Genomic DNA, 27,655 nt, shown 5'->3' with positions numbered 1-27,655 from the left:
ACCAGAATTAATTTATTCAATCAAAAATATATAAAAGACACGACGTTTCGATCTCACCCTAGAGATCATCGTCAGGTGTGAGGTATAGATTAAAAACAGGGGTATATATACAGAGGAGGACAGGTGAATTGAGTAAATTGGTGAGTGAGTAAATAATTAGTGTTTGGCAAGGCATGAAGTAATATATTTAGAAAGAAGGGAATTATGCGGAGAAAAGCCATTATTTAAATTGGTACTAATATCTAAGTGACGAGTAATTAGGGCTGACTCAACTATGTGGCGTTTAGTGTAATTCTGTATATATCCTCCTCTATATATATATCCCTGTTTTTAATCTACATCTCACACCTGACGATGATCTCTAGGGTGAGATCGAAACGTCGTGTCTTTTATATATCTTTGATTGAATAAATTCTGGTTTTTAAATTCTTTTAATCTGTAAATAGTGGGATTTTGTCTTATTGTGTCAAAACATGATGTGAAATGATCAGTGGGGGCTTCTTACATGTTGGAAGGACTCCGATATCCGTAAAGTTACAGAGTTTTACTATCGGTCCCTTGACCTCTGTTTCCTGGACTACACTGGTGGCAACTAACACCTCATACCGGTAAACTCTTAAATCAGAAAACAAGTCTATTTGCGCTTTATATTATCTATTTCTAAATTTCAAATACTGTGCACCACGAGTACAACTACTCACTCAATGTCTTACAAAAAGTACATTTAGAATCGTAGCTACAGATAGTTATCACATGCCATCATATATTCGTTATATCAAATATTTCGTAATAATTCTTTGTAATTACTTTTTACATCACTCTTATAGAGCTACTTTTTTAGTCTAAAACATTTTTGTTTTATTTTAGTGTTTCTGAACCATTTTCTGTTTTTGATGATGAATTTTGAATCAAGGTGGCGCTGGGTGTTAACTCAAACGTACTGTAATCCAATTCTCCATTTTCGGTTCCGTCTTGGATTAACTTAAGATCGTCTGTAGTTCTGTGACGCGCTAGTTTAGATTGTTCATCCCAATCTAAAACAAAGATGGCGTACGGAACGAATATGAGCGCATTTAAAACACATGAACTCTGGTAACCTATTATTATACTCAGCGCACCTAACCGAGTAAAATATAGTAGAATCAAACCTAATGATGTTCCTATTGATAAAGTCACGAAACACGTTGTCGTAATGATGGCTATTTTAGCGCAACCTTGAATAGCGGCATTAAATATAATATCTACAGCAAATAAGGGCAAAGTTGCTCCAATGTACATAACTTTCAGTTTAGCTTCGACTAAACTATCGCTAGCAAATCCCCGAGCTAAAAGAGCGTGAAGGGAACAAATTAATACACCGATAATTACAGCGACCAACATCGAAATGCCTTGATAAAAGAACAAAGCTCTTTTGGCTGTCTGGCCGTCCCTGGATGATAACAGGAAACCAATTCTCATACTACCCGCTTCCGCTATGCCCCATAATATATTGAGGTCAACATATATACTTGCAACGAAATGCTCAATGATACAAGTTCAGCCACTCCAAAAGTACCGGTCAAAAACATACCGATTGTTATGGCTATAGAAATACACAATATTGATACTGTTGAACCGAGAGCCATACTAGCGACCTCCCATAGATTCTTAAATATATCCATATTGATTCTGTATATAGCCATGGTGTCTTTATTAATCAGAGAAGTTGCAATACCCATGCAAACTGCACTGAGACCAAAAAATACAAGGAGAGAGATGGCTACCCCTAGACTGGCCAAACGTAGTGCAATAATCGTGACATAACAGATTACTGCGGCGAAAACGTTGTTGAATATTGATATAATGACAACAGGTAAAACAACACCCTGAGACATTAAAAAACGCGTAAAATGTCATTTGCGAGCACAAGAATGTTATTGGATGACATCACCATCAGCATCCTTCCAGCCTCTTCAGCGACGGTTACATTTTGTCCGAAAAGTTTAAATATTTTGTCGGAAGTGAAATTTAGTGGAAGAAACAATAAACCACTACAAATCAGTATTAACAACCCTCTCTGTAACAACAAGCGTAAATAACGAAAGTTTTTGGCGCCGAAAACTTGCGAGAATAGTCCCTCTACACCGATCGCCATACCCATACCCAATGAGTAAAAGGAGCACAAAAAACGTGTCTGTCAGAGACACGGCGGCTTGCGAAATTAAATTGGTTTGAGCGACCATTATATTACACATCAAAAGAGGCAATTCGCTTAAAACAGGAACAACAAGAATCGGCCATGACGACACGAAGAAGAAACGTAACTCCTCGCGTAACCAATCCGGAAGTGCTTTCATCATCGTCATTTGCTATTTTTTCTCCTTTTCCCGATGTTTTTCGTTTTTTCTCCAAATATTTCCGTCAATATTTCTTCAGACAACAGATTATCAGCTTAAACATGGACCCTGAAACGATTGAATAGTGTAATTCCAAGTACCTCTCGACATCCGTAAATAGCCAGACCATGTAAGGTGTATAGAACTTTTAAGGGTAAAGCAAAATCTACGCTGACTAGTATCAATAGAAATGTATAGAATAGAATAAAATAGAATAGAATATGTTTTATTGCTCCACAAAATACAATTGCTTAGAGCTCAAAAACAAAATCAAAAGCTATAACAATTACAATAATTAATGCGGTTCACAATTAACATACATAGACGCACATACACATACAGAAAAAAAATCTAAAACATACAACAACATATACAAAAATGGTCTAGAGAAATTTAGAAGCAGTTTTGATAAATTTGGTGAGTTGATTTAGCTGTTTCCCTTTAGTTTTTATTAGTTGGGTAAATTTGTAAACGCTTGGTCTAGTTCTGAAAAATGGTTTTAAACATTTAGTGCGGATGTTTCTGAAAAAAGGGCATTTAATGACGTGATGAAATTCGTCCCCAACATCTTCAGTGTCACAGAGACTACAAATTCTTTCCTCCCTGGGGGTTCGATTGTATCTTCCGGTTTCTATAGGTAATTTGTGGTTTGAGCAACGGAAGCGGCAGAAAATTATTCTTAGGCTGGCTTATGTCGACAAGCAACGCGACGCCTACCGACTCCTACCGACGCAACTGAGAGCAACCGCGATCGCAGCCCAGCTTTTGTCGACTGCGCTCCGATTCGCAGCAACTGAGGCCGACTAGCGGGATATGAGATCCTCCCAGTTGCTTCCCTGCTTATGTCGGTTGCGATTGCTGGCAACTGCAACGGCTCAAATGGTCTCGTGATAAGCATTTTGAGAATAAATTTGAATTATTAGGAAATATACTTCTATTAGAAAAGCTATTTCTTTAAGACTTTGATCTTTCTGATTCTGTTTTGAATACAACGTGCTAGCGATATCTATAAAGATGGCCGCTCACACCATAATTCTACCAATTTCGTTTCTAGATCTTCGGTCCACTCCTCTGTCGTGCTGAAGGTTTGGTTTACGTTTTGAACTACTTGAATTTGAAAGTTTATGACTAATTACGAATGACGCTAACTAGCGGTGATAATTTGTACTATGTATATGCGGTCTCTCATTGGCTGGAACCCCTGCGCTCAGTTCCGTCGCGTCTAGTCGGCTGCGATCGAAAGCAACTGCCCGCCTACCGTAGGCCGGAGTAGAACATGGGCGACTAGCCGGATACGGCTTGCGACGAGTCGGTAGGCGTCGGTAGGCGTCGCGTTGCCGTCGCAAGCCGGCTTATGTCGAACCGATTGAGGAGCAACTGGCGGCCTCTCGTAGGCCGCTAGTTGACGCTTATCGGCGATAAACCCAGTTGCGTATAGGTCTTATACATGCTCACAGAAAATAAGATTATAATTCATTAACTTAAAACTGACATGACTGTGTTCAAAATTAGAGGCGATACGATCAAAACCACACTTAAAAAGCTTTTAGTAGTATCGACATCGAGACAAGGTTAGAAGGTCATCGTAAGCTTACAACGATGGAACCTCATACTAATGAACGTCGTAGTGAAACGTGTTTGTAGAATGATAAAAATGTTTGGATTACAGCTGAAAATTTAAACGCCACAAAATAAAACGCTCATGAAAACAATATTAAACAACAATGCAGATATATAATATTGGATCTTCGTAACGCGTGAACTTCACGGGACCAGAAAATATGTTCGTTACCGATAGTTCGTTCCGGTATGAAAGTAATTTAATGGTCTTTCTTGGGACAAAATTCTATATTTGTTATATCCGATGAATCGTTGTAACGAGGTTCCACCGTAATGTAATGCATATTTTCATATAGGCTATAGGCCTAATGGTTTGCAAATACTTTTCTTTTGTTTGTGGCGTTATCTTGGCATATGGAATTTTGTGTACTTGCAATCTGATTACTTTTCGGATTACAGCAGCAATGTCCGGGCCTACACTGATGTAATCTTACTAAGGCCTAAAACAAAATGGAAATGAAGCTGTAGAAATATTTTCATTAGTTAATTCGTATAAACTACAAAAAACCGGCTAAAAATTGTTTCCACCGATGGCATATGAACAAACGCCGCGTGCCACGGCCATTCATTGTTAAGAGATAACAGGCGGGGAAATGCGTCGAGTGGCCGCGGCGCGCTCAGTGGCCACTTGCCAATCAACGGAAAACCCAAAATTGGGTTTGGGAACATCAAGCGGCACACATAACTTTAAACCTTAATAATAATTAGAATGTCGATCTTTAGGCTGTTTTCTAATTACTTGGAGTACGGATCCGCCTCCCAGAATTCTGCAAAAATCATCAGATTAAAAAGAAAAAAAAAGATGTTTTATGTTATGCCCGTCTTAACTGTGAATCAAGTAACTTATTTTGATCAGCTCAATTTTCAGTCTCGTGATTTGAAAAAAAGTTATTCTTTGAATTTCTCCCATCATTTGAATCTTCATGACAATCTTAACTCTTTAAATTTTTTTTTGCAGTCCTTCCGAGATTTTATGTGGAAAATACTCAATTAATTAGAAAAATTGCATTCTATTTCTTCTCGTTCATTCGAAACGCATTATAAAAACGTTTTGTTTTTTCCCTTCACCCTCCCGCTACTCCTAGTAAAAATTGATTTAAAAAGGCTGCAGTCATCGCCTTGCGTAGGCACTCTTGTCAAAAGCCAATCCTTGCGCACAGCTGTCAACAATTTTTTTTTTAATTTAGAAGAAAATGTCTGTCATGTCTATTCAGCAAACGCACGCTTTAAACGATCAGCTCTTTATTTGTGCCACGGCACCGGGCACGGCACATAGTTCAACATTTAATTCATGAAGAAGTTATTAACATGCAGGATCTGCATTATGTAGAATAGGATTTGAATTAATTCAGAAGACAGGGGCGGATCCAGGGGCATGTTGTGACCATGTCGACCAATAAAAAGGGCATATATTCTTAATTTAGGGCGGAAAGGCATATCAGCAAAATCTTTGAAATTTTACTATCATTTCAGAGCTTTCTGAGCATCTCTGAGAGGCATTCAGTCAAGAAACATAGGTTATATATTTAGGAAAAATATCTATTGTGTATCTCAGGTGGTTACAATGGCAAATTTTGATACAGAGCAAAAATAAAAAGGCACTCTAAAATTCCTACCGTGTCGGGCGACACGGTCGACACGGTCTAAATCCGCCCCTAGAAGATCGAGTTTTTTTTCTAACGCAAATGATTGAGTTATGGCAAGTTTTAATTTTCTAAAATTTGGTTGAAATAAACTGCTGCAAGAAAAAAAATCAGCACACCAACCGAGTTGCCAACCTGATTAGTTCGAACCCCATAATAAAATACATTCGTAGGCCTAATTATAAGTGACACATTCGGGAAAAAGGGAAATTCTTTTAACAACCACATTTTGAATTGTTGACGTTAACGGAACGGATGTTCGGATGTTTCTAGCAATATTATGACGTCATAACAATTCACATCCGGATCCCGAAATTTAAATCGCGTATGAATACCAGTACCATTTAAAAAGTGATTAAATACGTTTGCTTAATCGATTGATTTGAACATAAAAATAAGCATTGAAGTATCCATTCATGTGCGTGTATATTTCTTTGAATAGGCTTTTACTGTATTTAGTCGTCAAAATGACGAAATAAGTGCTTGAGAAAACTTTGGGTCTATTTATTGAGCGCATTAATACTAAACACGGAAGTTGCGACAGGTGGTTAATGGTTAATGGCTGTTTTCGGGTCAGGGCTTATGAGTAACTAGTATCTATATAAAAGGGTATTTTAGAGCTTCCAGCGTAATAGCTGACACAAGTCCTCGCGATGTTACGTATCTTCGGGCTGCTGGCTGTGTTCTGTATTGTGCCATGTGCGCTGACAACATCGGAGACCGTGGAAAAACGGCAAGTAAACTTTACTTATTTAGTAAAAGAGAACCCGGAAGTGTCGGTGTACCGGGTATCTAATCTATTTGTATGATTTGTGTATATTTTTGTTACGGTACTATACTTTGTTTTGTTTTTTGCATGGGTGCTAGTATTAAGCGGCCTTTCTGGCTTTGCTAGGCCTGCGTAGATTTTATATTTGTTACCTCATCTAACTCTATGCAAATAATTTTGAATTGAATTGAATTGAATTGAATAAATGTCCTCAATTTACTTTTACTAATTTTTAGTTCACTTTGTCGTTATCGTGACTAAATTTTTTAGCCTTTTGAGACCAAGATTACTTCTTTTAGACTTTTATAAATTCTTACTGCAAAACTGCAAGGTAACCAACTCCAATCCAGGCATCTAGCTAGCCTAGCCCTTGGCTTAAAATCATTCATTCATTTGTTGATGGTTGGTGGTGGTACCTACACAAGTACTGGTAGATACTGGGAATGATCGCAGTTGAGATGTAATGGTAATATCCTCACCTTAACTATAACCTTAACTGTTTAACTTAATTGCACCTCAGCGGAAGGGGCACCTAAAACTTTATCTAGGAAGAACTCGGTATCCTATTACGTTTCTAGGGCACTTTTATTACAGTCGAACTACATTTCACGGATTGAGCCCAACATGTTTTTTCATTTTCTTGAAAATTTTTTGTTGTAGGGGCTTTCTGATGACTGCACCGAATACATTTACAATGGGAAAGGACGAACGTCTGTGTTTCACATTCCACGATATTGACTGCGATGTGAATGTAAACGTCTCTTTGTCGATGATTCCGCCTAACCAGCGTACGGAGCCTCATGTGATTTCTAAGTCTTACCTTTTAAGGAAAGGTCGGTATCATGAATCTTCACTTGCATTAGATTGAGTGTTTAGAAATTGATTTTCCAGCTGATTTGTAATCAATAAAATAATATATTAAGGAAATGTTTCTGTATAGAAATAGACACCTGTGTACATCTTAAATTAATGTTTTCTTCATTTCAGATGCTCTTAATCACTGTGTGCACTTTAAGGTGCCGATAATGGAGTCTCTGTCTTCGTACATTAGCTATAAACTAGCGGTTGTTGGTTCAACAGTCGATGCTACCGTCGGTTATAAATTCAACGATACTGTATTTCTTAAAAGTCTGATACCGCCGAATTTCTTGACGTTCATCGAGACGGATAAACCTATTTATAAACCGGGACAAACAGGTAGGCCGTCTTGAGCCACTCTCTTTTGACGTACTTCGTTGAAATGATAAGATGCAAATGGTTTAATGGGTAAATTTTATTCTTTCATGTAGTTAAATTTCGGACGCTGACAGTTACTCCTAAATTGATGCCGCTCGTTCAAACTGTAAGAAACCTTTCTGTTATATCCTCCTGAGTCCCGGGGTAGTTCATTTCAAAGAATGAGTTAATGTTTCATTATTCATGATGATGCACAAGGTCGAACCGTGAAACAATCCCCTGCTCTACATTTAGCAACTGAATGTCACTTTGTTTGTCGGGGCAAAATCTTTTAATGTGTCCTTTTACATAATCTAACTATGGCGTCAGATCTTTGAAAGTATGTGGACCAGCGCTTTGAAAAGTTTTAGTTAATCGTCTTTTAAGAAATAATGAAAATAACAACCATTTTAGATCAACTCCTAAAACCTATCTTTTTTTCAAGTTTATGGTTAGCTGCACTTTCATTATGTATCAATGTTTTATGTAAGTGGCTTTTATGTAAGGCACCGAATATGCTAAATAATGATAATGATAATTTTTGTTCATGTTTCAATTTTCGTGTTCTATCACTCGAATTTTGATTTCAATTTGAATGTAGGGTATGGAATTGAAATAAGATCATATGCTACTAATTGGATATGAGAACGAAACTCTTATTCATTTGTATATTTTGTACATCAAAGTTATTTGGTGATATTTCAGTTGGAAGAAGTATACGTGAAAGACTCGTTAGATAATCGCGTGGCTCAATGGAGAAATGCTAAAACTGAAAATGGTCTCGGCGACTTTGAGTTGCCTTTATCGGATGAGCCAATCCTCGGTACCTGGAGTATTCACTTGAAATCTGGTACGATAAGTGAAAGCCATCAATTTGAAGTCAGAGAATATGGTAAGCTGATTGATTTTAAATTGTCGACTATTATGTTGTTTACTACATCTTCTATAACTCATTTAGTACTTCACGCCCTAATCAGAAAATTGATTATTAATTTTAAATCTTCTCTGCTTTTTGGTTCGATTGTTTCGACGATTATTAGTCCATTATTCTTTTGTTTTCAGTTCTACCGAAATTTCAAGTTGATGTTAATGGCCCACCCTATTTCTATGTGGTCGACAAAACAGTTAAAGTACAAGTTTGTGCGAAGTAAGTATTCTTTGTAAAGTCTTATTTATTCAGATATCACTGTGCAGACAGGTTTATCTTATCAGAGAATTACATATGAAGGTAGGTTCAATCATGAAAAACTGACCTTTTTATCATTTAACCTATTTCCTCAATAATTATTCTTGGAACCTGTTTGTTCTATTTCAATATAAGGAGTAAACAATTCGCGAATACATTCACCACTTGTAGTTATCCATTTGACAGCTCTACTTTTCTAGTTTAGATAAACGTTTGCACAGTTGATTAAACTCAACATTGTGTCTACACAAAGGTGCTGAGCTCCACGAAAGTATTATTGTTAAGTACACCGTGAAAATGCAGAATCCACCAAGATGCATCCATATTTTCAAACTTGTGGGTGGGGGGAGGGGAGGAATGTACGTAATTTGCTTCTTGTGGGTAAAGTCACCCATTGTTCTGTCAAAATTTTGTCAATCAATTCCAAAATGTTGGATTTGTGCAGGAAAAATAATCAGTGTTGATAGTCAGTCTAAGTAGTTGTACAATTTCAATCACCGTAAATGTATCACAGTTTCTTCTGCTTGGACTTAACTTTTGTTTCATTCTTTCCCAATCGGACAAGCTTCTTCTTCCACTGGGACCTTATACCAGCATTTGTTGAGTCCAGTAGTTTCTACATCTCAAAATCTTCTGGAAGTGCCACATTCTCTTTTTTCTGGAGCCATATTGCAGATTATATTGTCCTGTTTTGATTATAACCTGTCCCTTATTTTGTTGGTCTTGTTATTATGGGTAATAAATGCTAGTAGATTATGTGTCCAGTGCCCTAATATTATCTGTAGGTATCACAACGACTGATTGCACATGAAACCGGGCTAAAAAAATATTTATGAAAATGATTGTTTCTCGTCTGTTTTTCAGGTATACTTACGGAAAACCTGTCATCGGGGATATAGAGGCTACATTGCAAATCAAGTCGGGTAACCGGTTTGCTCATCGGCAAAGGCCACCAGTTACCCTTAAGGAAAAGGTCAGCATGCCTATAATAGATCATTAAATCTTGCTGCTCAGTTTTTGACTATCAAAGCTGCTAAATGATTGTTCTGAACAATATTATGTTGCCAATACTTAGATTCATCACTGCCACTGAATATGCATATTTTGTGAATGCATTGTGACCATTAGTTTGATGGATATGAATATTTTGATGGTACCTTAGCGGTGCGTTTGATTGAAAAATCTTTGATCGTATGATAATGTAGAAATCTTTCGTCTATATCTTAAGATGCAAGATTTGTTCCTGATATATTTGTTTCACTACAATCATTCAATTGCTCGCAGATAAACCGCTGCACTGAGTTCAGTTTATCAGCTGATCGACTTGGACTTAACGATTCTACCATGAGTGTCTGGAATACGAAGCTACACGTTTTTGCCAAAGTAAAAGAGACCGCCACGGGTCAGTTACTCTATCATCCATACATGTTAATGGTTTCTTTCTTAATTCCCAGTGATTGTATGAAAATTTTTATCACTAATTTAGGCGTTATTCTGAATGGTAGTTCAAGCTCACCACTTGAAACCCAACGATTTAAATTCGACAGTACTGGCATGCCAGATTTCTTCAAACCTGGACTGCCTTATATGGGAAAAGTGAGTAGATCATATAGTTTTTGGTGAGATTCCGGTCGGAGGATGTTCATGTTAAGGTGCTAAACCTGGACAGGGAATATCTATAACCATGATAACGGAATAACAGGGTTTATCAAGTTCACCGACTTGGGAACAATTAACAGAATAAGGAGGAATATTTAAGGTGTATGTCTTATTCACTGAGTTAAGGGAACGAACCCCTTAAATCATTTCATGTAGGAGTATTCATATTTAGTTAGTACATTTGCTGTTGGAATGTATGGAGTAATTAAAGTGAATGATAATTCTTTGTAGGGTGTACTAAGAAGACCAGACGGTACTCCGGCAGCCTTCCAAGAAATAACCCTGAATATCGACGGCTCAAAGGAACTTGAACAAGAAAAGCAAATCTTGACAAATGAAGAGGGTGTTTATTCAGTATATCTGCCAAAGATAGGTGAACATGTCAAACGACTGAATATAATGGTAATTGTCAAATGGTTTCTTATACCAATGTGTTATTGATTAATATTTTTGTTCAGCCTTACTGAATTTGGAGGCAGGGATTTTTGGATGAGCAGACATAGTCTGACATTTCGATACTTTCTGCCGAGGTTCGACTTCATTTTCTAAAACATCTCAAATGACAAAAACACTTTTGTGTCATATTTCGGTGTTATACTTAATTGTTACAGCTTTGAGAGTTAACAGAGAATTATTTGATTCATGGAGGGGTTTGAATCCTCTTCCGAAAGAAACCATATTGGTTTATATGCATTCGGGAGACATGAATTGTATCAATTCTCATTGTTCTGGATTTGCCATTTTTCTGCGCTCGGATAAATATTTTTCTGAATGTTACTGTTTTAGGTTAAATTTCAAGAACCAAGCTCCACAGACTATAGCAGGCATCGCATGCGTTCTTCGTACAATTCGGTGCACATTCGCAATTGGTACTCGAAATCGGGTTACGCCGTTCAGATAATTAATCAGGAAAACACAATGGAATGTAACAAAGCTTATGATATCAATGTTACATATACCACTGACAGCGATTCATCCACTACATTTTATTATCAGGTATTTGATGACATTTGTTGGATTTGCCATTTAATGTTTGTAGTTTTGGATCGAGTGATTCGATAGTTGCTGGGTTTTTTTTGTAGGCAATGACAAAACGCGGTGAAGTAGTTGAAAAAGGCCGCATTGGGCATTACTTCAAGATTCATGACTATGACGTGAAAGTAGCATTGTCAAGCAGACGAAAGCGAGATCTACTTGATGAAACAGCGTCTGAACCAGAACTAGCACCAGCAGTTGGAGGTAAAAAGTTATACCTCAGTTGATTATCAGTCCTCCGGGCGAACTAAAGGGTTTTTCGACAAACCAGCCAAAATCTCCGCTTTTGCTCGAATTAGATAAAATCCCAGGCTTGTCCTCTCTACTTCCGGTCTTAGGCCTACAAGGTATTTAGTACTGGCATAAAACTCCATAGGAGTCCTTCAATTGCAGGCTTATTTGCCGTCACGACGCAACACTTTTACCTTCCAGCGCCATTTCAAGAAGTTTCACCAAAAAGGCCGTATTTTTCGGAAAATGAAACGGCCCATATAATCAGTCGCGTTATGGGCCTGATTATTCATGCACATATGCAAAAAGTATAAGATTACTATGAATTCAGTATATGGGAGGCTGTATCAATTATTTTATGACATATTTGTATTTCATTTTAAAGAATCAGATGAATCGGATGAAGTAACAGAAATTATCGATGAAAATGAGGAAGAAGGAGAGGAACTAAGGACCCAAAAACATATTGCCCATTTCAAGATCAATGTAAGTTACTCACTGTTGGCTAGTTGCACTCGCCGTGTGTTACAATAGCAGGTGAACTAGACATCGAAATGAATAAAAAGATTTGCACAAAATTGTTTCTAGGGTTTTCTTGCTGTGGGCACTGGGCTTTACAGGGTTCATAGCATGTCTCCAAAGTGCTTCAAAGTGCTTACACTTACTTTTGAAAAAAAATTTAATAAGGCCTTTGAAAGTGCTTAAATTTCACCGATATTTCAAAATGGTCACAGAAATTTCAAAAATTCCAGTATAAACGTTGTCCATGACTGTTATTTGTTTCAACAATTTATGTTGTAGATAAGGATAAAGTATCACTTATGCTTTATGAAAGTGCTTTATCAAGTGCTTACTTCTACTAAAATACTTATAGTTGCTGACTTTTTCTTCGGCCTTACTACTACTACAAACCCTGCAGATCTATCTGTCAGCTGGAAGTGAATGGAGTGATTATATGTTGTTTTTTTTTTTTTCACCAATTCAGTTGTTCATCAAACCAGAACTGTCCGGAGGTGTTCGTCTGTTAGTTTATAGTGTACGGCCCGATGGAGAAGTTATCGCTGATAGTCAAGAATTTGCAGTAGCGAGTTGTTTCCGAAACAAGGTAAATGTCAAATTTCATTAAATGTCAAGGCATATTGTTCACTGGTGTATATCACTTCACATATATGTTCACCATTTTCATGTACGTCACTTTTATTGTATTGGTAGGTTTCATTGAATTTTGAGAAGGAAAAAGCGCTTCCTGGAGCACCTGTTAATCTGAAGCTGAATGCTGCTCCAGGATCATTGTGCAGTGTTGGGGTTGTCGATAAGAGCGTACACCTTCTAAAAGCCAACAAGCAGTTAACTCCGGCTAAAGTTAGTTGATTAGAATGAATACCGGCTATAACAGAATCAAGACTATATAGTTATGAATATTGACATTTTTGATATATCTATGGTCATTTTAGGTGGTTTCACTTGTCGATTCATTTTCACTGCGTCCAGAAACGTTTGAATTTGGTGGAGATCACTGCAGAAATGCTGATGATGGTAAGGATGGTCTGACACCTTATTCATGCCTGATATGTTTGGTAGAAATTCGGTGAAATTTGCTTTTAAAATGTTTTAGATATTCGACACGATCCTCGTGGGCCTCCTATGCCCGCTGGGCCACCTGGTGACAACCGACAGCGACGTGATGTTAGATTTCCTTGGTCTGGCCGTTCTAGTTCGTATTACGACTCAATCAAAGCGTTCAAGGTAAATAATTTCAATCAATATGGCTTGAATTCAGTAGAGATTGAATGTTTGTTTGATGTATTACTGCTGTTTGCGTGAAATGAAATGTTTCTATTTGTTGTTAAAAATGTATTCCCGAATAGGATGTCAGTTTTGCGATATTAACTGATTTTGACATTGAAACGAGACCTTGCGATTTCAAAGAACCCAGAGTAGTGTTTCTTATGTCGTCTTTGGAAGATGGTAATATGCCACAAATGCTGTGGATTTTTAGTCAGTTTGATTTATCTTTTTCACTAATATCATGTATCAATACTTAATGAATCACTGATTCAACTAACCTTCCTGGCTGAATTTGTAATCACCTTGACCAACCTGTATGTAGAAATGAATTGAATGAGTCGATTTGATAACCAAATGATTGGGAAGAATTTTCTATAAAGAAGAATTTTGGCATTTTAGTTTAACTTATATAACAAAACACTGATATTTATTCTTCCTTAGTTAGGACGGTATACTTTTGAATAAATGATTGGCTCTGCAAACTCGTGGTATAAGCGCTATTGCTACTTGCGATAGATTAACTTGTTTGCTGTTTATTCAGAACTTCAGTCAAGGCATTTCAAATGATTTCAGTAGTTTAGCTGTTTGGATATAAATTGACAGAATTGTGGCCGAAACTTGTAATTAACAAATTTAGCAATAACTCATTAATGTCAGTGCTAGTCGCTTGTATAAAAACATCCACTACTTCTAATTTGAGAATAGAAGGTACATAAGAGGTTTGCTTGATGACTAAATGACCGAATGTTATCTCGATATAACAAAACCACGTCGAAGATACATAGTTCAGACTTTGAATTATTCAAGCTCATTGGTCTCCCTGATTTAACGTTTGTCAGTATTTGAAGTCTAGCAGTTACTCTTCATATTGTACTGTATATTGAGTGGTTCAATGTTTAGAAGAGTTGAAAGAGTTAACCGTAAATTTTGCTAGGATGTAGGTGTCACAGTTATAAGCAATCTACAGATCGAAACCAGACCATGCCATGCAATTTCTATTGCATATAGGAAAACAAAACTGAGACGTAAACAGGGCCGACGTGGTAATTATTTTTCGTTGTTGAAGGATATTGAATGGTTTGGTAGTTTGATAGGCCTGGGCTGCATGGTTATCATGATGCATTAACTTTGTGATATTATTGGTCCAAGCTCACTCACCAGAAGGGTTTGAATTGTTTCCGGCTAGAAATTCAATCATCGTGATTTCTCCTCTACTTATACTAGGATTTAGGCTTCGTAGTTTCGACCGACTTGGAAATTGAAACGAGGCCTTGTAAACAAGTTCTTTATGTCGTAGCGTATTCGAGGGCCAGTGTGCCAGGTCCTGCAGGTAATAATTCGCCAATGTGCCCGTGTCTATTAGTCGGCCAGCTTTCAGGGTATTAGTGGGTCTTTCACCAGATCTGACTATCTGTATCATATAACAGCAACATTCATCGCAAAGCTCTTATTGACAACAGAAGCAGACAGACCTCCATTTTACATAGAATTTTGATTAGAAGTTAGTAATACGCGTATCAACATAACTGTGTCTAAAACTGTTTAATTGTCATGTTTTTTGTTACTCAGGATGTAGGCATATTGATATTAAGTGATTTTTCACTTGAAACAAGGCGCTGCGATATTGATTTTAGCTTTCTTCCATATTTCACAAATCATGGTAAACCTGGAAGTTCAGTATCAGCTTTAATCTTGAGATAGGCATGACTTTTCCCTCTTCCTCATTTCAATTAGCAATTTGATTTCACTATTTATTTGGCGTGGCCCTTACGAACCTACCTCACTGCTGGGAACAAAACTGGTTCTTCTCTGGCCGTCATAGAACATCTGTGTTAATCCATTTTCAAATGAATTCATTTGTCATCTTTTTGACTGCAACCCTGTGGGGTCAATTAACGTTTAGGTCAGTGAAATCAACTATGCTGACTAAAAAGAATAAAATAAAATTCATACCGTTGACAAAAATGTTTTGGCAGAAAAATTGTTGGCGTTCTGCTGATTGGAATTCAAATGATTTCATAAGGTTGCCTCCTTTTTCGGCAATACTATTTCTTGTTGGAAAGCTACCTACTTTCATGTTCAAGGGTTTGATAAGGGTATCATTTAGCATCGGCCTGTAAATGAAAGATACGTACCCGACAATTGCTGAAAGCTAAAGTAAAGCTCGGTCAGTTAAATGTTTAATCATGAAGGCCATTTATTAGGGCTTCAAATTTCAGAAATTTGGTCAAAATATATCATACCGCTATATCTAGTCCGACACTGGAATAGTAAGAATGAGTAAAGCGACGTCGACACTTACACTAATTTTGTCCCCGCAATGGCACGCACTTCAGCGTGCCATTACTTAAAGTCATCAGGAATGAGCGTGAGGAGTGTGAAGGGTGCGAGGGGGTGTGCCATGTTGTAGAGAGAATTTTAAAATGTTCGAATATTCGGCACGCATCATTGCATCATAAGCATCTAAATGTCTGTGATGTACCACCGAAATGGCACGCCTTGCCACAACGCATTGCGGGGACAAAATTCGCAAGTGTCCAGGGTGGCTTAAAAGAGATGTTGAGATCTTCTTTATAGAATTCTTACTTGTCACAATTTTTTCCATGCCACATGTTCGAATTGAAACCCTGAAGGCTGGCTGAAAAGACATAACTTGCTTTTGGATCATGTTCATGCATGTGAAATAATTCTGAGAAATGTCGATTTCGTTTCTTCCTGTTCGAAAACTTTCCTTTTGATATTTTGCATGAACATGTGTCCATGGCATGTAACATAATCATTTGCTTAACATATGCACTGCTAACGTAAATCACTATATTAGGATGTTGGTTCATTGGTCATGAGCGATTTTGATATTGAAACTCGTCCATGTGGTATAGTGAGAGAGGCTTACTGGAGAATCGCAGATGCAGTCGAATTTGATGATGATGGTGGTCAAGGTACTTTCACAAATGCATCAATCATAACTATCACTGATAATACCATTTGATTCCTGTATCTTTTCTGCGATTGACGAGTTAGGATATCAAATAGAAATCATCGGTGGTCTGTTTTGCGAAGCTGATTTATGTTATTGAAATGAATCGCCTCGTTATTCGTGATTCAATAGCTGATCACGGTGTTATTAGTGGATTAATTCGATAGATTTTCAATAAAAATAAAGCTTCACGAAATGGTTACCTGCAGCCGTGTTCTATGTTTGACTTAGAGGTTTGAAACAGTTAATTGGAATTAAATCTTAAGATAAGTTTTAATTTGCTACAGAGGATCTGAATTAGCTTACTGGTGGTTTAATTCTATCTTGAAACCATGAACACACAAACGTTTTTCCCCCGGATCAAATTTGGTTGTTCGCTGGGCTGCCAAATGGGCCGGTGCCTGTTTACCCAGCCGAATCATCTCTTCGCGATTGAGGCTTAAGTCTCAAACATAGAACAGGGCTTTTGGTGTTGGTCATCTGCTTCATATTCAGATAATCCTTCTGGTGAAATAAGACTTTTTGAACTGATTTTGAATGATATTCTAGTCAGCATGGTAACCCTCAATATCTATCATCACAACCTCAAGCTTATTCACTCTGTTAACAAGTTCTACCATTTTCATGATAATACAACAATAATCTTGTGAAACTATTTAAAAGAAATTTTGATGATAAAATGTATGTTTTGAAATTCACAACAAATGAAATGTCTCAGGACATGAATCATCTGGGATAAATCCTGGGCCATGCATTTTCTTGCTAAAAATACATATCCCACGTGATCATAGTCTGGAGCATCATACTAGAATGTCTTGCGATATTTGGCTTCTTATAAATATGCTTATAACTTCAGACTCAATTTTCTCTTGATTTGACTAGGGCCAGTTCCGATGGCCTCCGGGGGTGCAGTTATTAAACAAGATCATTCTGTTCAGCGTAGGAGAAAAGAAAGACAAGCAACAAGTGAAATTAGGTCATACTTCCCCGAAACGTGGTTGTTCGACCTTGAAACTGTCGGGTAACTATGAAAACAGTTCTCTTACTTTCAGCTTAACTTGACACTGCCTGCCATATCGTAGCTAGCCATTCACCAAACAACACTTGTAGTATCTCTACTACCATGATAGTCCCATAATTATGTATCATATAGAACTGATAATCCGATGCATGTAACGCGTCATTTGTCTGTACCCAGGATCCTAGCTATGACCATCATAGCCTGTTGTATTTAGGTTCCCATAATCGTTACGAATTATGGAAAGTCTTGAGGCACATGAAGAGCCTACCTGTCAGTGAATTGTCTATATCGGTTTTACCCGGCAACGAAGTGTTATCCCCATCTTTATCTTCACAGGTGCTCGCGCACTGATATATCATTGCGGGGGGGGGGGGTTATTTTGCAGAAAATATGCCCATTCATGCGTTTTCAGACCCCATATCAATATATGATATAACTAACACACTGCATCGTTTGACTGGTGATAATCTGTTCTAGTAGTAAAAGGCATTAAACTACCTGGTGTTGTGTGATGAATTCGCCATCGTTTGAGTTAAGAAACAAGCCAATCGTACCAGTACGGTTTTGGCGGGCAAGGGATGGGAAATATCGAACGTACCAGTACATGTTTGGCAGGCAATGAGTAAACAGTCACCATTGAGCCCAGAACCTAGTACCGCAAACACGCTATTAAGAAATTCATGAGTTTTCCCTGGGGTTAAAGTTAGTACTCTCAATATCATTAATGAATATTTTTCCAAATTTTAGGCCTACTGGTGAATTGAATCTCGAGAAACGATTACCGCACACAATTACAGAATGGGTTGGAAGAAGTTTGTGCACGAATTTACAGATGGGAATGGGACTCTCGGAAGTCACTCGCGTCAAAGGATTTCAGCCATTCTTTGTGTCATTTACTCTTCCCTACTCAGTCATTCGTGGCGAGAAGGTGCCGGTTTTAGTGACCGTGTTTAACTACTTAACGCAGTGCCTGGTTGTAAGTATGATACGAAAATAATGTCAATAGGATTTCCAATACTGGCACGTGACTCAAAAATTTGAACATTTCAGATGGTTCATATATACAGTTGACTGCGCTTGTCACTCGGATTACGACGTGTGTCCCAGACGAAATGTTTGAATTTCCCTACTGTTGAATTTGCTAATCCGGTTCGTGTGGGGACGACCTGTTATCACTCCCGCCATCCATTTCTGTAGATGCAGTTAAACCTAGCACATTTGACTCGCAGTTGATTAAATTTCCAACTATCTCCCTAGATACCTGGTAGTCAATTATTAACCCCTTACATCAAAAAACTTATTTTGGAGCTCATTCTTTCTTCGAGAAGCCATAGCATTTTGAGCCGTGCAATAATTGTATTCTTGTAAATTTCAGTGAATTCTTTATATGTCATTTCTTTCAGTCGTGCCTATTTTGTTCGTGTTTCAGATTGATTTGACGTTGAGACACTCGGATGATTATACAATAAATGGAACCAATAACGCTGCCGTGTGCGTGTGTGCGAATGAGCAGAAGTCGCATACATTCTATGTCATTCCAAAAACTCTCGGAAAAGTTAATATAACTGTCTATGTAAGTAGGCAACTAGCGATGAAAACCTACTTAAATAGAAATTGTACAATTTCCTTTCAAGCTAATCTAAATCAGCATACATGTCATACGTATGCATCCTTTGAAAGATCATACATAAAACTATCAATGGTAACCTCAGCATTAGAGAAATATCAAGGAATTTAGCTTCAAGCACAAGGTTCTTATTGTTGTAGGCTTATTCATCGGATAAATCATTGGTTTGTGGAAATATCATTTTAACTCAGACACTTACCGGTGAAGGGGCATCTGATGCTGTCGTTAGGCAACTACTGGTTGAGGTAAGTCGTCTGGGCTCGGCTTAATAGACCATTTTTAACTTTCAGCAATGGGCTAGCCAGTGAGTTAAACTTGGATCATGAATTTGACCCCGGCCCGTGGACCATCACATTCGAGGCATGGATCTAGTAGCTACATTTCTAGATGATTAGATTTTCTTCGAAGAATAGTTACTGCTTTTAACCTATAAATATGAATAAGTGGTGCAACTGAGCATTGGTTTTGACTGTTCTTTAAAACTGATGTTTGAACTTGAATGATTGTCTGTATTTCAGGCGGAAGGAATTGAGGAGGAATATTCTCTGAGCTCATTAGTGTGTCCAGGTACGTTGTAACCATATTCTTTGATTCCTTTTCAATATCTTTCAATTATGGCACACTTCATGATCAATTTTCTGATCTTTTTGAATTGCAGATTACCGCGGTTACTCTACCACATTCGATTTAAATCTGCCTGAAAACCTCGTCCCTGATTCTGCACGAGCTCAACTCTCAGTTGTTGGTATGCATGGAAATTTTATACAGGTGTTTTCTGGGAAACACCTTAAATACTGTTCACTTGGAAATCATGGAAAAGTCGGGGAATTTTCTTTTCTTAAAAAAATTATTGAAATTTGTAAAAAAAAGAAAAAAGCTAAAAATCAGGGAAATTTGTTGAAATTGCTAGATTGCATGGAAAATCAAACAGTTTCCGTCAATAACATATGTACTTGACTGTGATTAAAGATTGGATTCTTAGCAGATCAGGGAAAACAACGTGCATGTCAGGGAAAAGCAAGTCAGATAAAAGTGGCCACCCGTAGTAATTGATGTGTTTCACGCAATTTTGTTGGGCTTTAATTCCAGAAGGGCTTATCAGGGAGGGAGAGGGAGAGCCACTGTGGAGTGGATATAACGTAGCGGTAGGTTAACTTAAACATGATCTTGATTTATCTCTGACTCCAGGTGATCTTATGGGACCGACTTTATCCGGATTGGACAAACTGCTAACTGTTCCAGTTGGCTGTGGAGAACAGAACATGATCACATTTACTCCGAATATATTCGTGTTGCAATATCTCACTGCTACCAAACAACTAACGCCGAATGTTGAAGCAAAAGCCCTCGCACACATGAAAAGAGGTTTGTCTGCAGTTTTAGATATACCGTAGCTTAAGACATGTAGTAGAATTCCTACGCATCTATCCAATAGGATACCATCACTCACCAGATGGGGCAACAAAACACTGGACGTATGGGCCCCACTCCGGGATTTACGCGAAGCAGTAAACACAAACATGGCCACTCTCTCAATTTTCAATGATAGAAGTCGTGTGTGCATTTCAATTATTTCGGCTGTTAGGGTTTTAAGGCACAATATAAGTTGATGATGTGATATGGCGATGTTAATTAATGATAATTCCGTAGTGAAGCTAGTCACGAACGGTGCCGATTGAGTGTACAGCTGCCAAAAACACTGAAATGTGCGTAGTTGCGTAACTATTTGCAGTGAATTGCAGACGAAACATGAAGCCTTAACGGCCGTTTAAAAAAAATCATACCAATCGCAATTGTAAAATAAAAATGAGATAGAACCTAAGTTAAAATTCTGGCCATTTCTAAAATGTTATTACTAATTTTTAGTCAGTGCCGAACGTTTAGTTTTCCAACAATAATGAGGGATAGTAGGTAGTCATGCAATTCAAGTCATCATTTATTACACGTTACTTCCGTGTTGTTGAAAATCTCGTGAGTCCTGGACCAAACCCCATTGAACAATGTGATCTGTGTGCTGGCCACAAATGCACACAGATCACACTACACTACCCATTACACACTCCAGTACCCACAGCTTTCATATATCCATCCAAATATTCAGAGTGTCTTTCTTCCTGGGTTATTTGTTAGTAAGAATCAGTTCATTTTCAATGAAATTTGAACTTGATTTTTAGGTTGCCATATCTAAACATCAAATAAGTCATCGCATAGATATAAGATTCCCTTTTTCACTCATTGAAATGTAGATGGAAATTGAAGCGCGGTAAGCCCGGTGCCAATAGCGATCCTGGATTATCACTGAATCCTTGCTTGTCACTCTATCGTTGTTGGTATCCCATTGTAAAAAAAAAAAATTAGGTCTTAAATCTTGCTTACAGGATATCAAAGGGAATTAAACTACAGACATAATGATGGTTCGTTCAGTGCATTTGGTAATAGTGACCCGTCTGGTAGTATGTGGTTGACAGCTTTCGTTGTTAAATCTTTTGCCCAATCGAAACCGTATATTTTCATCGACGATGAACATCTGCAGAAGAGCATCGACTGGTTCAAATCGCAACAACTTGAAAATGGATGTTTCCCTCAGGTTTGATTAAGTTTCACCACTCTTGAACATTTGTACTTGTACTATTGGTTTTCTAGACATAGGCTTCATTTTCATATAACAACTGTAGTAATTGAGAAGCTTAATTCAACAGACATTTCCATCTTTTCCCGATGATAGGGAAAAAGATATTTAATGTAAAATGTTTTGCCTAATCGGGTCCAGTTTATGGATGTTCAATATGAAGTATCATCAGTATATCAATTTGTGAATATCTGCTTTATATTTCAAGGTTGGCCGTGTTTTGCATAAAGATATGAAAGGTGGTCTCAGTGGTGGTTCATCAACTGTAGGATTGACTACATTTGTTTTGATGGCTATGTTGGAAGCTGGATTGGGTTCAGAGGTAAATAAAGTAAAACTATGGTAGTATAGTTCAGAGATCAAAATATAGTAAACTTACTCGATAGGGACTATAAAGTTTTCATCAAGTTGAGCATCCAAGAAATGACTTGAGAGCGGCTTATTGGTGAATCGACCATTATTGAATAAAATAACGTATTACTAGACATCTAATTTCCATATTATCTGCAGTCTTGAAATAGATATTATCAACCATTTACATTTGTTTTAACATATGTACTATTTCACAGGTTAAATGCGGTTAAAGCTTTATGAAGCAAAAGAGATGCATAAAAATTATTTGTCTTTCAGTCAACTGCTGTGGTAGCTGCTGTGGGTTGCTTGGAGTCGCAAACTATTGATCAGACTGACCCATATCTTGTAGCATTGATGGCTTATACCTACTCCTTGTACAATCCATCAAGTAAAAAAGCGTTGGATCTAATGGCTGTGTTATTAACACTTTCGATAAATTCAGGTAAAATATAGAAAATTTGTGGAGTCTGCTATACCGATGGTGAGTTTTGGTGGGCTATTGCATTCACTTTTTTCATCCATCCATTTGTTCATTCGTCCATAGATGGAATCAGTTGTCTCATGGTCTTGATACTAGTGTTAGTAATAATTAGCAGTGTCAAAGGATGCATGTCTTCATGTAGAATCAGGATTATCCAATTAATTGTTCACCCCACCATGGGGAATTATGCTGCCATTATAAATTCTTTTTCAGATGGTATGACCCATTGGCAGCGGCCCGCTCAACCGATCATGGAAGTCGCTGAGTCCTGGAAGCCTCATCATCAAGCCGCTTCGGCCGATGTGGAGTTAACATCTTACGCGTTGATGGCATTATTGAATCACAAAGGAGCAGCCGGCGTGGCTGAAGCTCTGCCGATTGTGAAATGGATTGCGCGACAGAGAAATTCAGCCGGAGGTTTCACGTCTACGCAGGATACGATCGTTGCCTTGCAAGCGCTTGCCGATTATGCGGCTCTAGCTCACAAGAAAGAATCGTTGGTGTACACTTCAGCTCAAGGTTCACACTTAGCCGGCGTCTCCTTCTCGGTGAATGATGATAACCGTTTATTGTTGCAAAAGAGGACAATCCAAGTACCAGATTTGTTGGTCATTTCTGCCAATGGAACGGGATGTGCTCTTCTTCAGGTACAAATCCTTATTCCAAACTAATCATACCTTACATGGATTAGCGTCATTCTGTTATGCGTGTGTATCCTTTGTCGTTTTCAGGCTAGCGTAAAATACAATATCAAAAAATCAGTAAAATTAACTCCAGCTTTTACGCTGAACACTATTGTATCGAGGAAACGAGGTGAATGTAAAAAAAGAAGTATTGGCATTTGCACTACGTAAGTAAAGATAGAAAATTAAACTCGTCCCTAGTTTTGTTAAAAGAATTTTGTTGTTAATCATCACCCAGTTCCTAAGTCATAAATTAACAGTAAGGTTACCGGATTAATCTACCGTATACTATAAGAGACAAACGGCGAAACTTTGTTAGGGGTTGACGCGGTCTGTGCGCTATGCTTGAACAAGTTTTTGGTACCAAATGAAAGATACTGGTCATATGTATGTTTTAGGATCAAATTTTTGCGGATACGCTAAATTTCAGATAGAGTTTTGGACCACTTAAGTTGGGACGCTCTACGTGACGTCACTGCGCACACTGATCAAAATAAACAGTTGCCCGCTGTGAGCATCCAGCTGTTTAGTATAGTGTGCTTGCCTACACAGACATGGGTGACCTGAATTCGCTTCCTCTGCCTAGGATAACAGTATTTATTTGTTTTTGAGTCAGTGATTTCTTAGCGATTTTTTGCACATGTTTGAAATATTCAAAGCCTATTTAGTTGAAATATGGGGCCATGATAGACCCCCGAAAATATATCACCTCTGCTTCAATGGCTTATACCAATACAGCAAAAAATTTGCAGTAGTTAAGGGAATAATTCTTCTCACTGGTACTACTTACTTTTTGCTATAGTGTTGCTATATATACTTCAGCTATAAATTTACTACCCGTGCCCACCACCAGGCATGGGACATCTTTAGTTGGTGGAGGGCCTGTGCTTGAAAACCCGTGAAAGAGTATCCCATGGGTATGTTATCTAAGTTCCCAAGATCTCCCTTGCTGTGCGGGAGATCACATACCGTACCGGTATGATAGTAAATCAGAATCAAAAATGAACTGAAATGTTTTTCCAATAATTTACTTCGATTTAACAAAAAAGAACATAAAATGTAGATTCAACTGACCATCCAACCAACCATTTCAATCAATATGATGTCATAAAAGTTGCAAAAGACACGACATGTTTGTTCGGTGCTCGCAAAATTGTGAGATTGGTAACTTAAGGGTTGAGATTGGACTCAGGATCAAGATATTGGAAATTAACTAATTTTCAACTCAAATTTAACTAAGAACTGGCTCCACTTCACTAGTTCTTTAATTAGGTAAAAAGCCTTCTAGTAACATCTTACCTGTGACATTGAATCTTGTATTGTATCTTGTTTTTAGATACACTCGACCAGATGGCGCTTCCAACATGGCCGTTATCGAAGTACGTATGGTATCTGGTTGGATACCCGTGAAAGCAACCATCCAGAAACTCGTTCAACGCGCCGATGGTGCGATCAAAAAGTTCGAAGTCAGCAAGAATTATGTTTACTTGTACTATAACGAATTGACCGCGCAGCGAAAGTGTTTATCATTTGATGTTGAACGACATATGGATATCGATTTTGCTAAACCCGGTTACGTCAAAGTTTATGACTACTATGAAACTGGTAGGAAATATCCTTTGTTCGACTAATTTAATTAATTTTCCAGTGATTTCGTCAATCTTTTGAATTAAACTACACACGTTGACATATTGATTGTGATTATTTCAGACCTGAACGTCATACAAGACTATTCAATTTTACCTGGCTGCAAAAGATTGACCGCAACAAAGGAGGATTTGCCACACCTTACCCAAGAGGAATTTGATCGACTTTCCGCCGGTGAATTCGCTGGGCAGCTTAGACTGCCAGCGCCGGCTCAGCCTCAATCTTTGGCTGCTCCAAAAGGATTTAGAAGAAAGACGATTGAAAAAGTAGCAGTTGAAGAAAACCAGGTACTTGCATTCGTATTCATTCTCGATTTTCAGTGGTATAGGTTTGATACTGGCAGGATATATACCAATTCAGTCAATTCGAGTTTGGTCTTGGGCTTATAAGTTTTGTACGAGGGCACTATCAGCTCGCAGTCTAAAACCGATTTCCATTTTTGGCCATATCTTACAAGTACTAGCAAAATGATCATCTGATAGAAATATTTCTGTTTTTAAAGGATAAGAAACTTGGCTGTCCGGTGTGTGTGACAGTTGATTCTGCAGCAGTTAATATCACGACACTTTACTGCGACCATGCATCAGGTATGTTGTGCATCAGTACAATTAAGATTCAAGCCCTTGTATAGCACTAGGGCAGTGCATGATACAAGTCTTCTGCTAGTTCTATTACAGAGAGGTTTGAAAAATTCAGAGCCAGAGAAAGCGTGGATGCAATTCCCACACGTTTTCTGGGGTTGTCCCCTGATTTTATAAGGCTCACTTTATCGGCTCAGCCAATATCTTGCTCTGATGATCTGTTGATTAGTTCATTTAATCAATACTTCCTATGATTTCCATATAACTTCTAACTTTGGCAGAATACAGTGCCAAACCGTGTACGGTAAAAGTATTATTCGGAAAAGTGAATGGTTCAGTTAAATCTGTGCTGTATAACTCAGGATGTTGTTTATCATTCGTAGTTTATAAGACGATGATTCTGAGAGATGGGCGAGTGCGATTGATGGCTAAATTTGGTGCAAACATCCGCGGAAAGGTTATTGTCAATAAGTACGTCAAATATGAGATGGATGGTATGTGCAACTGCGACTTTTTCGAGGCAGATGGTAAGAATATATCTGTGGCTAATATTAACTTTTATGTAGAGTCAAACTTATCGTTTTGATCCAGTTAACTGGGAACTATGATACTGCCATTCTGGATTCTCAGTTAGATAGTTTATATATTTACAAACAGGTTGACCACTTACCGGGTAACTGAAAATCGGGGAATGGTCGGGGAATTTTGTAAGAAAAGCTAAAAATCGGGTAAAAGTCAGGGAAATTTGTTGAGATTGCTACGATCGTGTGAAGAATTGAAGTTTCCGTCTATGTCTTATATATTTGACTGTGTTAGCTGATTGGATTCTTAGTGGATCAAGCCAGGAAAAACAACATGCATGTCAGGGAATAGTCGGGGAAAAGTCAGGGGAAAAGCAAGTCAGATAAAATTGGGCACCCTGATATAGGACCACCAGTGGGGTTTCTCTGTTGACCTGAGTGAACCACACAGGAGGTTATATACATACACACATTAGCTTGAGATGTGTACTTTATTTCCTTCGTACATGATGGTAATTTGTATTCCATTTTCCAAAAAATTTCTTAACATTTTGTAGCGCCTCCGAATGACAAGTACGCGTTCTTCATCAACGAAAATCAGCTAATGAAAAAGAACAACGTCGACACATTATTGCTTACCGATGAAACCGTTGGAATGCGGCTGACGCGCGAAATCGAACGCGAGCTCTATTTCCTCTGGAAGAAAAATCCTTGCCGTTCAATGTAAACTTGAAAATTCCTGACCATTTTAGTTAATCGTCTTACACTGAAATTTATTTGTGTTAGTATCTGATCCTACCTAACAAGTATTATTTTCATGAATATTGTATATTTTGTGGTATCAATTGATGATTTGTCTCGCAGATTTCCGAGATGTTGCTCGATGTGCACTTATTCTAGCATATTCGGGGTAATAACCATTTTGATAGTAGTTGATAGTGATCCTAGTTTATTGATGGAAAATATTGCCATTATCGGTACAGTACTATATTTAACTGCATTTAGGCTATGAATGACTTTTTTGCCAAAACGAACAAATCATTTACTTATCGATTTTCGGTAACTAAGAATAGGAATATGGACTTCCCCATTAGGATAAACATGAAATTTTAATACAGTATTTGACTTTTACTTATTTTTAATCACTGTGAATGAATTTTTAATGACTGATATTCTTATATACGGTACCTATTTCGGTGACATATTTACGATAATACTCATAGATTATACATTAGTCTGGGTTATGATTTATATAATTGCATTTTACTGGAGCCTAGTGGGCATTGATGATTAAAAAAAAAATATATATATATGTAATAAAACTACCTTGATACAGATAAATTCTATTGGTTTAGTTCATTTGTTGATGTGCAGGGAATAAGGATAAGTTGTGTAACGTGTCCAAATATCTTTGGTGAGACTTCAGGGAATTTAATTAGTGGTAGTAAACTTTTATAATTGAATTGGCTTATTTGGTACCAATAGTATACCGGTATTCAATTTGAAGCCGTACTACAGTCCAGTTTCTTTCTGCCTGGGGGAGACTTTACCTAATCGTTGGTGGTAAACGTTTATAATCGGATGGGCTAATATCCGATCGTGAGACTAAACCA

At 37.7% G+C, this 27,655-nt stretch overlaps 1 protein-coding gene across 5 annotated transcripts; it reads left to right on the top strand.

Annotated features, from left to right (window-relative positions):
- The first annotated feature begins 6,189 nt into the window (after positions 1 to 6,189).
- Positions 6,190 to 27,375, top strand: LOC141906435 (murinoglobulin-1-like). 5 transcript variants are annotated; one of them, XM_074795733.1, is made up of 35 exons: positions 6,190 to 6,371; positions 7,068 to 7,240; positions 7,395 to 7,604; positions 7,697 to 7,749; positions 8,328 to 8,514; positions 8,685 to 8,769; positions 9,673 to 9,781; positions 10,093 to 10,210; positions 10,295 to 10,404; positions 10,699 to 10,869; positions 11,254 to 11,463; positions 11,550 to 11,706; positions 12,119 to 12,219; positions 12,719 to 12,838; positions 12,946 to 13,095; positions 13,188 to 13,269; positions 13,349 to 13,479; positions 16,343 to 16,460; positions 17,381 to 17,519; positions 18,267 to 18,495; positions 18,949 to 19,092; positions 19,287 to 19,391; positions 19,665 to 19,713; positions 19,805 to 19,891; positions 20,335 to 20,511; positions 21,525 to 21,733; positions 21,984 to 22,097; positions 22,406 to 22,571; positions 22,824 to 23,257; positions 23,342 to 23,460; positions 24,630 to 24,898; positions 25,004 to 25,227; positions 25,443 to 25,527; positions 25,905 to 26,048; positions 26,600 to 27,375. In XM_074795733.1, exons 1-35 carry the CDS (start codon positions 6,292 to 6,294, stop codon positions 26,767 to 26,769), a joined length of 5,229 nt encoding a protein of 1,742 aa, XP_074651834.1. In that variant the 5' UTR covers positions 6,190 to 6,291; the 3' UTR covers positions 26,770 to 27,375. The 5 variants fall into 5 exon arrangements, with proteins under 5 accessions (XP_074651834.1, XP_074651838.1, XP_074651836.1 ...); XM_074795737.1 differs by lacking the exon at positions 16,343 to 16,460 and adding an exon at positions 15,091 to 15,181; XM_074795735.1 differs by lacking the exon at positions 16,343 to 16,460 and adding an exon at positions 14,746 to 14,851.
- Positions 27,376 to 27,655: the final 280 nt, after the last annotated feature.

Source organism: Tubulanus polymorphus, chromosome 5 (genome assembly GCF_964204645.1).
Source record: "Tubulanus polymorphus chromosome 5, tnTubPoly1.2, whole genome shotgun sequence".
NCBI lineage: Eukaryota > Metazoa > Nemertea > Palaeonemertea > Tubulaniformes > Tubulanidae > Tubulanus > Tubulanus polymorphus.
Note: the sequence above shows the minus strand (reverse complement) of the source record. Positions and strands in the feature narration are given on the sequence as shown.

Bases quoted from the DNA above. Each gene is read 5' to 3' on its own strand.
- LOC141906435 (XM_074795733.1), top strand. From the start codon at position 6,292: ATGTTACGTATCTTCGGGCTGCTGGCTGTGTTCTGTATTGTGCCATGT. The intron at 12,220-12,718 runs GTAAGTTACTCA...TCACCAATTCAG, and splicing joins TTGCCCATTTCAAGATCAAT to TTGTTCATCAAACCAGAACT. The intron at 19,392-19,664 runs GTAAGTCGTCTG...TCTGTATTTCAG, and splicing joins TTAGGCAACTACTGGTTGAG to GCGGAAGGAATTGAGGAGGA.